General features: G+C 35.7%; 1 protein-coding gene across 1 annotated transcript in view; it reads right to left on the bottom strand.

Annotated features, from left to right (window-relative positions):
- Nucleotides 1-14,354, bottom strand: part of LOC140658467 (connector enhancer of kinase suppressor of ras 2-like) — a 215,153-nt gene that overhangs the window by 79,991 nt on the left and 120,808 nt on the right. Inside the window, exons 8-9 of the mRNA XM_072876931.1 lie at nucleotides 9,165-9,224; nucleotides 4,272-4,340 (exon numbers count right to left, since the gene is read on the bottom strand). Of these exons, the coding sequence (XP_072733032.1) occupies nucleotides 4,272-4,340; nucleotides 9,165-9,224 (129 nt within the window). The remainder of the gene's footprint in view (nucleotides 1-4,271; nucleotides 4,341-9,164; nucleotides 9,225-14,354) is intronic.

Below are 14,354 nucleotides of genomic sequence, written 5' to 3'. Positions count from 1 at the left end.
AATATTCTAGTCACATCAATCCCAAAGTGCTTAACTCCACACATCTAGCAATTCAATGGGACTGACATTGTCAGCATACTGAATCCTCTGCTATAGCCATACAACCCCAGAGAAGTGCCCCCAGGATTAGAAACACTGCTATCTGTGCTGACTCCACTCGAATGCACGGACAGTACAACTCTTTCCAAGTCTACATCCCCTTAAACATGTTTAAAAGCTTACTCCTCTCACAGTTTCAAAACAGATAATGATTCTTCTCTTAAAATGGACTTCTTAAAATGGACTTAAATTTGATGGCATCAAACTTAAATGGAAATTACAGGTTTTGTTTTTAAAGGAAAAAAAAAATCACATAAAAGCACCCTCTTAGTTTCATTTTTGCCTATGTATGAATGAAAAATGAACACAAGCCTTTTAAAAAGAGTAAACAGCTAGTTGGTAATGGCTACATTAATGTAGTCTCATTTGTACTATTTTAGCACGGGAGTACTGCCCTACCCATGAATGAATGCTTTCACTGTACAGCTCTGTAACTCAATGTTAAATATGCAAAGTATTACAGTTGGGAATTTAAAGAGGTTGTTGAGGAGGGATGACAAACTGGAAGTGCTCAAATTATCTAGCTTACCAAAAAAAAAGTGAAGAAGTAATTTGATTGCATCCTGAAAATACCTAAATGAGAAACCTGCTCTCCTATCTAATAGATAAAAATATATCAAGATCAAAGGACTGGAAGCTTGTGCCAGACAAATGTAGACTACAAATAAAATTACTTTTTTTTTTTCCCAGCAATGAGAATAATTAACTACTGGAACAATTTATTACAGGTTGTGGGAACATCAATGGAAGTTTTAAAACTCAAATGATCTTATGAAATGAGGGAATATGAATTTATCTAGAAAATATATTGGCCTAGTGCAGTCAAAATCAGATTAAAGGATGCCAGTAGTCAGTTATAGGATTGGAATCTATTAAAGAGAGATCCATACTTTCTCTAATCAGGAAAGTATTTTCACTAGTGGCAATACAAAATGACTATATGTAATCATCTTCAGAAGATATTATTTCAAAACACATTGTGTTGAACAGGATTTATATTTGATAGACTACCAAAATGCTACAGAAACTTCAATCTTAAGAAAATGTATTTGTTAGGACAACAAAGATAAAATCTGTGGAATGCAGAATCTCTGAAGCATACAAATATCTGAAGAAAGTATATTTCTGCATCTTTACATTGTGTATACCTTTTCTGAAAGCATGGAGCCTCCTTTACCAACGAACAGGCAAAAGCAGGAATAAGAAATAACACTAAGACCTATATTCTTATCACCTAGGCTTTTAATGCTTTAAGTAGAGTCTTTATGGAAAACTAACATGAGAGTGGACACCATGGATTTCACCAGATACATATATCGTAAATAATATTTTAACTATCTCTCTTGAAAATTCTGTAACAACCCAGGAAGTATTTAGGATACTAAATGTAATAATGTGCCTTTTCACAGGGCAATGCTAAATGCTTTATATGAAATAAATTGAACAGAACGATACATTAGAGAAATAAAGAAACACTCCACTTTCAGCTCCAGAACAAGGTAAAGGGAAAATGCAAGCCAGCATAACTGGTTATAAATAAATGTAAAATTTTGCTGCAATTTTATTTCAGAGGGAATGGAGATGTGACATTTGACTTTAAAAAGTGGATAAAATATTGAATAAAAGTTTTGCAGAGAGGCAGAAAGAAGCAAGCATTTAATCTCCAGTTCAGAAACCAAACTAATGGTAGAAATGGCACTACCAACTACCAGGCAAGAAACATGGCTGGAGGGAAGTGAGAAGTACAAAGCAGCTGAACAAGCACACTTTGGCTAGGTATGATTTCAGACTGCTTTATATTTTTCTCTTTTACAATTTTACTCCTACTAGCCCCTGCTTTTGCTAAGCTGTGGAGTCAAAGACTGCTATGAGGAAGTGTTGGGTTCCAGTGAGGATTCTGTGCAGGCACAAGTCCATGCTCCTCTACTTGGTGAGCAACAGTTTACAGCTCTGGAAAACCTGTAAGACCACCACAGATACGCAAGCCTTTCTTTCATAAGATTATTCAACTGCCTCCCCCTCCTGTCATTAATTTCAAATGGGTTACACCTCATTTTATGAGCTGGTCTTGCTAGTATTAAAATATTGATTACATGGAAATTTAATGAGCTGTTGCCTTTGAATTATTCTAGTCCACTAATGGAAATAACGGTAAGTATAAGCATGATATTGATCATCACAACTTGCAATAACTTCAGTGAAGAAGGAACGCAGCGAAGTGTAGTTTGCAGCAAGACGTACCAGAAGTGACTTGACTTAAAGGGCACACTTGAAGATCCAAGGGATACTTAAAACATTAGAACTTCCAACCCATGAGGGGAAGAGGGTTGGACACGTACCTCTGAAACATGCGAACACTCAATGTTACTGTCTGACTTTCCAAAGTCACAGTGAAGACAGAATGAGACTTTCCCAGCCATTTCAAAGGAAGAATAAATTTCCGAAAGAAACAGTTTGCCATTTATCTCATTTCTTAGCTTGTTATAAACTTCAGAATGAATAATTAATAGTGGGATTTTTTAGAAAAAGGTATTTTATGCCACTTGACTCAGCTGTTGGTACTGTGCCCTTAGCTGGAAAGGGATTACAACTATCAAACACCTTGGGCCTGTTGTAATAAAACATATGGAGAGAATTGCTATCCAGAAAGCCAATTCTTGAGTAGTTGAATGCAGGGATTTCACCTATGGGAGTAAAGTTTAAATCAGGTCTGTCACTTGAAGAGTGTGTTTGATGGAGAAAGCCAGTCTAATGCGTATTTCAACTTGTAACTATGACAACTCATAGAACCTCTCTAATATAGATTAGAGCTGCATGTTGCATTAACATTTAAAGTGTAAATGAATAAGTTATACTTCTTTTCAAGATAAAATATTTGCTCTCTAATCATAAGATTTTAATACTCAGCCTTTCATATTTCCACCTCACACAAATGACAGACCGAAAGAGATTTCTTAATTTTGCTGCTGCTGTGTTTGGAGATGGGGTGCAGCAAAACAAAGTTAAATGGCTAAATTATAAGCACTTTAGGAAGTTATGATCATTGTCACAATGCTACTCATGCCTAATAAGTAATAAAAACAAGTGTTCCTTTCACCTGTAGTTCCAGCAACACTGCTTCCATTCTTCTGCAACATACAATTTTATTTTTTTTTAAAGGGACAGTTCCTATGACTTAAGATAGTACTGGGACAAAATTTGACTGCATTTTTTTCAGTAATCATCAGTATTGGAACTAACATTAGTTATAAGGCAGCAGCTTGTGTCATCACAAAATAGGAAGAAAAATATAATCATTCAACCTTGGATGAGGCTCTGATAGGCTTTTAGATAGGCACTCTGGTAGGTTTTTAGAGCTCAATTACAAATAACGTATTCTAAAAAAATTAAAATTATTAATTCTTCAGTGAAGTCACATGTTTTAAGTCAGGATACAATTCTATGAATGCTGCAGAAACATATTATTCCTGCATTTCTACATAAAATGAAATGTAGTTTTATATACACACAGTTACACAATACAGCATACAGCTGTGAAAGAAATGCAATTGTAGGCACACTTAGATGAACGCAAGTCATGCACTGCAATACCTTAGGCCCAGCATACACTTCTGCATACACAGGTTTATGTGATTTTAACCAGATTAATAGTTTCACTAACTTTATAATACTGCTCATCTGTTTAAAAATAAATCTGCATGCAAGAATGCACAAAAGCAAAATCTGACAGATTTGTATCAACACTTTAATCGTCTTTACATTTTTTTCCCCCACCAGATTCAGAATACATGGCTGTTACAGCACTTCTGCATTTTTAATCTGAATCCCTTATTAAACAGAATGCAAAATTCTGTTTAAGAGAAAAAGTTAAACTAGCTGGCATATCCATAATGAGAAGTCTAAGAACTTCAATGAAATATTCTGGGATCTCCTTATAGAAAGGGTATGATGTTGAACAGCAGCTGTGGAAAATGTAAATTTGGCTTCATCTTTCTGGGCTGGTTACTGACTCAACTTGTGCCTTTTCTTATTGAGCATAAGCAGTGGTTATGATATTTTAAAAGACATAAATACTAATCTAGTTTGTCAAAGTTACCTTCTAAGAAGAATTATTACCTTTTTAGCAGTGGGAATAGGCAAAGCCTGCAGAGCAGAATTTCCAAAATACTTACCACAGTTTGATGGTTGACCTGGATCACCTCATCACCAGCATGGATTTTCTTACACTGGTCAGCAGGAGACTAAGGACGAGAGATAGTAATTAACTTTACATGAGGGGGGTGGAAGGGGAAGGGAAGAGCAGGAATTAAAACAATGAATGTTGAAGGAGACAAGAAAACTGTGCCCAAAGAAGAATTAGTTATCAAATATCAATAAATGGTCATATTTAGAAAAACTGTATTTATAAGGAACTATGTTTTTTCTGATTACAGATGGCAATTCAATGAAGTAACCTAGAATCCCACTTCCATTGGGGATGAACAGCCTTTTTTACTGGTTGAACTATTCCAGCTTCTTTACCTCTCTGTGGGGAGTATGAGCAGTCACAATCTTGCTGGGAATACATTGAGTGAATTTACTTCACATAGAAGTAAATCTATTCAGTCAACAAATACCAAGCTTACTGCATGGTCAGGGACAGGGCTGAACCAACCATGCGTGTAACAGAAAAGCAGGTCTCATAGTCCTTTATGTAGCAGTTTTAGTGCTGAAGTGCACTGAAGATACTCTGCAAACACACTACAGCTCCAGCACTTCCAAGACAGTCCTAGATTAACCATTTGAACACAGGAAGTGGCAATTTACAAATGGGTAATTGTAATCAGTGACAAGACTAGCTCTTCAGGAGACTTTTATACATATATATAGATACACTCCCCCCCCCCATTCCATATATACCACCGTTCCCACATTTTTGGGATTGCTGAGCTGAAAAACTCCCTTATGCTAAATATAGCTTCTTCTGATCACATTAAAATGTATTAAAACCCATTGAAAAGCCACTTGAACATGGTCAGCTGCTATTGCTATTTAGCAAACCATTTTTAAATGCTTCAGTGAAACCAGGTCTTAAATCTGTAAGACAAATCAGTAAGGCATGCAGGAGATCAGCAGTCATACTGATGAGAATACATGAGAATTCATGGCAACTTACTTGCATTGTGCACTAGCTTACAAGAGTGTTCTACTGACACAGAGCACACCAACTTGAAATTCAAGAGAAAATAACCAGAACAGAATTAAAGAGCTGAGACATCACCTTGAAAAATCGCAGTGGAAGTTAGCTATTAAGGAAGTAGGCCAGCCAGGAGACTTGGACAAAGTTGAATGTTTACTCTACTTGTTAGATATAGAGTCAGAGAGAGGAGAGGACAGATTGTCCCATCTCAAACAATGCAGAAACATTTAAAGCAAAATACTCTTTGAGTAACAGTTCAAGTTCCCTGTCCACGTAAGCAGACTGCTAAGAAAGGCAGAAAAAGAGCCACTTGCAGGTACAGAGAGTGGTCTAGCTCTAACACTGTTGAAGAAGTTCCTCACAGAAAAGGAGTTACATTATCAAAGCTTAGTCCAGCTCCTGGATGTCTTCTGGAGCCAGCCTATAACATAAATTGCCCATAGCACAAGAGCTAGGTGCAAATGCAAAGGAAGAAAAGATTTATCTGAACTAAAGGTGACTGGTAGAAGCTTATATTCATGACCTCACTGCGTACCAATCAAGATTTCCAGAAAACAGGCAAGAGCTCTTCAGCTGTACAGTGTCCACCAATCACAAATCCCACCCATCATTTCCATCCCTTTTGTGGATAGAGATTAAAAACATAAGATAAACAAATAAAAGGAACAAGGACAAGAGAAAAAAATGCAACAAAACCCCAAACTGCCACTAGGAAGAAAATGACTGCAATTACTTCTGAATAAAATGCCAAAGAGACTCATCTATGAGGAGATCAAATCACCCTCCAATAGTCAGCACCTGCTGACTAATCAATAGAGGCTGCTGGAGAGTAGTAGGAGACATTATTAATTATTCAGTCAGTAAGGAAAAACAAGCTGATAGGGGGAATAACCAATATTTGACACGATGATTCCAAGTGTATTATAGGTGCTATTCCAAGCATAGTTTTCACCTGCAGCCTACTGCTCGTTCCTAACCTTGCTCTGCCCAACCTTCCCAACACAATCTATGTTCCAGCTCCTCACCTGCTTGATCTCTGCTTGTTCTTTCATAAGGGCTTCTGTGTTTCCTGTAGTGGGGAATCCAGCCCTTGAGCTAAACTACCTGGTCATTACAGCCAGATATCAACTCCTGCCATCTGAGTCCTTCTGCACTAAAATAAACAGGATTTCACCTACATACTTTATAGGATGGTGTGAAGAACTACCTGCTCCAGTGTCACTTCCTCCTTTTAGTGGAAACTTGCAGGATTTTGGCAGACTGCTCTTTTGCACAGGACTAAACATGTAACACAAAGATATTTCTAGAATTCAGCATGAATACAAACTTGATTGCTTTAAACAGTGAATGAAAGGTAAGCAGGAAACTGAAGTAAACACCACCATTCATGTTTAACTTCAGTTGACATTAGTTGGAAAAGCAACAGCCGGGTCCTTTCTCTTTTTAGCTCCTTTCCTGACTTCGATAAGGCTGACTTAATTATTATCTTTTAAAACTAAACACTGCCTCTGAGGTCAATTATCCCTTCAAAATGAATGAAAAATCAATTTGCTGAAATGCCAGAAATTAAAGGTCTTTGAAGCTGGTTTATCTGCACATGTGATTACACTTTTAGCAAAAAGAAAAAAGCAACTTCTTATGGTGGTGTCTTATCAAAAAGTTTTGACAGCTAAAGTTCAGTCAAAATGAAAATAAAAATTTTAGTGGCTGGCAACTTAGTAACTCCTCCTGTGAATTTCAATTATAAATATATAAATATTTTCCCTACAAATGGCATTATATTTCTGAAGTGAATTAGAATTACAGTAAAAAAGTAGATTAATTATAGCATGAGTAATTTAATCTCTGAACAAAATCTGCTGCAGTATAATCAAGATGGATCATTCATAAGTTTCAGGACCCAAGATACACATATAGTTGTTTTAAGACTTCTAAATGCTGCCAATGGTGTTAATATAAATAAGCAAACAAATTTTAAGTTTAATTTGCATTAGACTTGTCTTCACAAATTGTGACATACAAATCATCAGGCTTTCCATGGGTTTGCACTGTCTAAAAACTGAGTGACAAAAACTGTATGATGCAATACTACTCAATATATATAAAGCAAGTAGAACAAAATATCACATATGAAGCCTACCCATATGGGCCAGCATACCACTGATATATGCCAGCAAGTATTTACATCTTTGGCTAGCTGCACAGTGCTAATTTTATGTTCCTTGGGTGTTAGCATTACATAATTTCAATATTAGCTTTATAAAATCGAAACTTGTAATTTATCCAGCTATACGCTGTTAAACAGATCCAAGACTGAATGAAAACAGTGTGACTAAAACACTATATGAAAAACAGAAGGGATGGGTCCTATTATGAAGTCTGTCATAGTAATTAGATTGCAGCAGTTGAAGTCAATTTATTTTTTTCAAATTTATAATTATGAATTGCAAGTTAAGTAATGAGAAGGATATTTAGAAGCTACTTCGTTATTCTTGTCACACTTTAGTTTTCCTATGATCAGTCATACTGATTTATGTGCTGCAGCATTCCTGTGCGCCTTTGGTTCAGATTTGCCTAACACTTCTGGGACTACAATGAAAATGATAATTAATACATTTTTCTTGTCTCTTCTGTATTTTTACTACAGATGATGGAAAATATGAAAATACAATGGTGCTTAACTTGTCCTAATACAATTATTTCAGGAATGGTTATTTTCATAGAAGAACTTTTTATACAACCTCACACAATAGTCATCTGGATTGTTAACTAATTTGGGTTTTTTTAACGTTGTCAAATCACCTGTCCCCTTCCGTTCATTTACCAAAATGTTTGCTCCTTTCCACTATTTCTCCCTTCTTAGTGATAATCCTGTCGGCAATTACTGCTAGCTTTGAAAACTTTCTGGTTTGTCAAAGATTATTCTATAACCTGTCTGATATCGAGTATAATATCTTAAGTTATCTTTCTCCACTAACCATATTTTTTACATCCACCCATACTACTGGTATTGTAACTATTTTAAAATTAATTATTTTACAATCTATTTTACCAAATTGCTTATACATACAGAAACTACTTATTTCCTATGAGTCAATCCTAGGACAGGCATCATCTCCAAAAGTCTAATTTTTCTAATGTTCTTTTTAAATTAATTTGGTAATTAAAAATAAATAATGAAAAATTACTGTCCATTCTAAGAAGAAAACAAAGAACTCTTAGCAAAAAAGTATTCATTATTGTATGACAATATTTACTCACTGCATAAAGTGAGCTAACTGTACATATTAAGGGCTGCTCAGAGGAAAGCTACGCTTATCAGTAACTCTGAAATTTTGTGACTACTCTGGTCAATATAAACACCTGGGGCAGATTTTTTTCCCGTTACATTATTTCTGCTGTTCTGTTGACAGAAAAATACCTCTTTTTTTATATGAACCTGAACTCTCCCATGTTCTGAGCAATTTATCTAAAGTAGAGAACAAAAATTAAATACAACAGATATTATTTTAGACTAATGATGATGTTCTTACATGAGAAAAATTTACTTCATATAAAGGAAAACACTTGTGTGCCAGAGAGAACATATACATGAACACTATTAGAAAGGTGTATTAGAAGAACCATTGAGGACAGAAGTTCAAGATTTTCATTTTATTATATTGTTATTTATTAGTCACTTCATCATAGATATTTTTCTCTGTCTATTGTCAAGGGTTCCAAGTTTTTACATAGGTAGCATGATATATGTATAGAAAAGATAAATAAAATAATATTAATAAAATTGGCTTGATTTAAAGCAAGTTTTCATATTACAAAATACACTGCAGATACACAGAAAATACTTGTATGCATGGTTAAAGTCTTTTAAAATAAAGAGGCTTACATTTTCAGTTGTTCCTGTGATTACATGCAGTCCATCATATGTTGATTTGATATACATTCCCTGAAAAAAGAGCAAAAATTGTATTTAACATTTGTAGGAAACAAATAAATGATGTTTGCATGATAATTAAAATAGTATGTTTATTCCATTTTAAGGACCATAACATTTGAACAGATTGGAAGGAACCATGGCCAATTAACATTTGCAAATCTAAGTTAAACAAATATGTATCAAGACCCATTATAAACAGCATAGTTTTCTCACTTAATGCTTTTTTAAAATTCCAAACAAAGTTTTTTGGACGGAATTCAATACTGAGCATCAGCATAAAAGCTCATTCCTATTCAGTATTTGAAATATTTAACATGACCTCTTTTTATTACTAGTGACATAAAAGAAGTATCGAAACTGAAATCACAAACAGGAACAGTCTTTAAACTTAAATGCCCCATCTTCATAGAGTTACTGATTCAGTAAAAATGAAACCATAGCCTAACTCAGAAAAGACACGAGCCAGTGCTCATGTTGCCAATTTATGGAGAAAAATGAGCTTGGTGAACTAACACGAGCTTTGTAATTAGTCCAGCAAGAATTCTGCTTCAAGGAAGCCATTGACAAGATACAGAGAGACAACCTAAGTAGGTATCTATATAGCTATACACACACACACACACACACACACACACAGAGAGTCTTAAATGTCAGTGAGACTCAATTGCTTGTATTCTTGCCTCTCAGGAGTAAGGTCATAGCTTCACATCTCTCCATATAGTACGGTTATCCATCAAATTTTGAAATCTAATTAATCTAATTGGTACATTGTACTGCTGATTCATCATTCTTTCAATAATTCTGCATCACCTTGTGCTGTCAAAATGGAAGTTTAGAGCCCCCAGCAATAAGTAAGAACCTTTTGTTCAGAGAATCATAGAATGCTTTGGATTGGAAGGGACCTTTACAGGTCATCTAGTCCAACCCCCCTGCAAGAGCAGGGACATCTTTAACTAGATCAGGTTGCTCAGAGCCCATCCAGCCTGACCTTGAATGTTTCCAGGGATGGGGCCAAAACCAATTTCAAGATTCCTGAACACTAATGAAGATCTTCAGGCTAGGTGTTTACACAAACACCCCCCGGGGTGGGGGTGGGGGGGGGAAGGTAGAATTACTACAAGGTAGGATCAGGTAAGATCATATTGCTCTCTACAACTACCTAAATTGGAAGGGCATAGAGAAGATGGAGCCAAACTCTTCTTGAAAATGCACAGTGGGAGGATGAGAAGCAAGGGACACAAGTTGGAACTCATTTAAAAAAGAATCATTTTTTTACAAATTTTTTTTCCAATTTTGCCATGAGGATGATAAAACACTGGAACAGGTTGGCAAGGCTGTGGACTCTCTGACTTGGAGATGATCTAAATGACTGGACGAGGCCCTGAGTAAGCTGCTCTAGCTGGACCTGTTTTGATTTTTCATCATGAGAAAACGTGACTTCTACCTTAATGTAAACTAATTCCATTTCAGCAAGTTTCAACTTTATTTAAATCTTAAAAATGGCTAAAACTGATAAGGTTGCTTAACTCCGCTGCATAGGAAACTCTATTTTACATTTTATTCACCATGACTACTTGTTGTCTTAAATGAGACTGCTTTATAAGCTATTTCATTTGTAAAAAACAAAGACGTCCAAAGTAAATCTTGGAAGTCTTGAAATCACTTTCAGAAAATGTGATTAATTGGAAGAAAGAAGTTTCTGGGGAGTCTTCCACTACTTCCTACTATATAGTTGGCTTAATTTAATCAGTGTTTGCTATTCTATTGTCTCTGTAGTACCTTCAACTGTTATTGACAAACTTCTGATTCTCTTTCTCTTTGCCAACTGAAAGCCATAAACAAGAGCACTAGATCATGAAAACCCCTGAAGGTTCTCATTGGAAATGGGATGCTGAGTCTCCATGAAAAGTCTTAGATATTTAAATCCATCTAGTATGTGTTACGCTGGATTTCCACAGTGAACTTTTAGCCAGAATGTTACACAACCTTGCTGCATCCATCACAGAAGTCTGTTATTTTAACACATAGTAGGCTTCAGTAACACGTTTCCAGCCACACTTTTAATATCAAATTTAATATCACAGTTCTAACACCCTACTTGTTTTGACAAGATTCATTCCCCACTTAACAAACCAACAGACAAAGGCCAAAACAGAACACAGTGCTAAACTTTTCACTAAATTTTATCACATATTTCTTCATAAAGTTCTTAGCCTCTTGTTAAGCTATGTGTACTTTTGGAAAAAATCAAATTACTATTTTATCTCTTAACATATGCCATCTGAGAGACATAAAAACTGACTAATCACTAAGAATTACCCTACATTTTGCTATCTGCTCTTTCATCTTAGCTATTAAACTTTAAGAACAAAATATATAAAAATAAACATTTTTAGTGAATGACTCACAGCCTTCAAACTGTCCTAGATAGAGCTTTCTTCCTTGTTTTCCCAAAAGAAAAATAATGAAAGAGCTTGTTTCTTGTTGACCATTACTGTAGCACTGTATCTCCTTGACATACCTGTGTTACCTGAAAACCTTGAAAGATTACATTCTATCTAAAAAATATAAAATTTTTTTTTTTTTTTTTTTTAGTTTATATAGGTCAGAATGCAAGGTATTTCATATAAATATATATATATATATAAAACAAATATATTTTACATGTCTATCATATATAAAATAATAGCTCCAAAAATATTTTTCTACTCGGGAGAATGTTTTGAGTATAATACTCAAAACAAGATTGAAAGTATTCTTAAAAAGAACCCCTTGAAAAACATACACCAATTCTGAAAACGGTTTTATTTAGTCTATGTCATCTGTTCTAGAGGCCAGAAATGTTCCCTGCTTCAAATCACTCTTTCCAACCTGTAAACATTTTTCCCTAAAACCCCCCTATCCTTGATACGCTGTCAGCACTTGCCTATCCTTTCACAACAGATAATGCAGGGTGTAACCCAGGGTGTACAGTTCCATCCAGCTCTCAATTGCTTTCTGTGGTAGGAAGATTTTTAAAGGACAATTTATCCTTCAACATGAAAAGACACTGACACTTAGAAAAATATTGTTTCTAAAGGACAATCTGTGTCAACCCTACTTTAGTGAGTGGTGTGCTTCATGCTCACCCCCATCCTCATTTTCCTTTTTAAAATCAGCATTTGTAAAGAGAAAGACTAGAATCTCCAGGCATATTTTAAGCAATACTGGCACAGGTTAGCAGAACCCCTCAACAGTTTAAATTGCTCATATATATACACAAAGTAATTTATTGATACAAACGAAAGGCTTTAAGGGGATCACTTTCATCAAACTGCCAGTGAAAAATGAAAATCACCTACTCTGGCTTATAAGAAATGCCCAAAATTGCAAAACTTAGTCATTTGGAGAGCTGTTAATCCTGTGAACCTAGAAAAAGCACAAAAGTATTCACAGTCTGAATTAGGCAAAAGAGCTGGACCTTGCTTTCAATTTAATGGGCTACTGGCGATCTTTTTGTTCATCATTGTTTCATTCCGTTTCCACTAATATAAGCATTTTTTATGGTTAATAAGCCTTAAAAAAAAAAAGAAATATATTCTGAAAAAATTTCTGTCAGGTAACATAATTTCCAGGCAAATACTGATTTAATAATGCAGTTGAATTGAAGCAGCCAGCCTCTTTTTCCCAAGCCCAGATATGACTAGCTATGTAGATCCTGTTGTGACAACTGCTAACACTTCTGGAACTGTTAGAAATAGTTATTTTGTTTACAATTATTTTTTATTTTACCTGTGGCATAAAGCAGTCATATTGATTCAGCATATTCAAGAGAGTCATATTCTTCTGTAATAATGCATTTTTACATAGGTATAATCTTTAATTAACTTGTAACTAATTTATTAAAAGAGGATCCACATATCTGCTATTTTGATCCTATTAACTTCTGCTATAAAATCTGATGGAAATGAAGATAGACTCTTGTAAGCTAATTATTCTCATATAACACTCTACACAAACTGCTTGCAAACTATTTCATAGATTTCAGCCATATGAGCTGTCAAAGTAAAATAGCAAAAAAATCAGGCTAAGACTAAATAAGAAGAATGTTTTTTCAGTGGGTTTCACAGACAAAAAGCACATAAACAAGGGAACTTCTGAATCCTGGAATCCATCCTAGGCTCTGGATGGGAGACTTTCAGTGGGAAGTGGCTTTTTTTCCTGTTGTCTCCCACCTGCCTCTGTCTTCTGGTCCTTCCTCTTCAACACGAATGGCTATCCCTCTCAAATAAGTTTTCTTGCCTATTCAGTCACCTTAGCACAAGCTTCTTGCCCCCCCCCCCCCCCGCCCATCAGCTCTAGTCTCTCTTGCATTCAGCACCCAAAATCCAATCTTCCCACAAGCTTTTTCCTCCACACATCCAGTCCCAGAATTAGTATCCAGACAGAAGGGATGGAACTCATCTGCTTAAACCGTGATATCCAGAGAATATTTAGTCACTTCAAAGTAACCAAGAATATGCATAGGTTTGGCAGATATGACAGAGAACCTTCTGGAGTGGCAAATAAAATGGTACCAGACATCTACATCTACGCAACTGAGTCCTGCTATAAGAGGTTTCTCCTACCTCTTTCCTTCCACTTTCAGTTGTTGCCCTCTCCACCCGGCTGTCTTCCTTTCTTCCTGCTCTTCTGGCTCATGAGGATCCATTCTCCTCGTCTAACCAGTTCCAGGGCTTTCCTACCATAGACTTCACTATCACATCTTATTCTGTTCTTCCTACCCAACTAATGCAGTCATCCCCTCCTCAATTCCCAATCTTCTGTCCTCTTATTGGTCTGTTTTCTGCCCTTCCAAGCAGAACTTCCCTGGACTCCTTTTTCAAAATTATTTATCTCATTTTTTTCAAGAATGGGTCTTTATTCTGATTCTAGTTTCTTCTTTAATCCCACCAATGATCTCAGAGCACAGAAGAATGTCAAACTACACCCCTTATCTCTGGGCAAGGGTTGAGTATTCTCATTCACTCTGTGAAGATGGCTCAGACTAGTCAACAGTTAGGGGGTTAGAAATAAATAGCTGCTCTTTAATGTGTGATATGTCAGATATGAAACTCCAAAGAATTATACTAATATATGAGAGGTGCTACAGAACAAGGA

Source organism: Ciconia boyciana, chromosome 12 (genome assembly GCF_034638445.1).
Source record: "Ciconia boyciana chromosome 12, ASM3463844v1, whole genome shotgun sequence".
NCBI classification, from domain to species: domain Eukaryota; kingdom Metazoa; phylum Chordata; class Aves; order Ciconiiformes; family Ciconiidae; genus Ciconia; species Ciconia boyciana.
The sequence above is the reverse complement of the archived record's forward strand: the minus strand, read 5'-3'. Positions and strand labels throughout refer to the sequence as shown.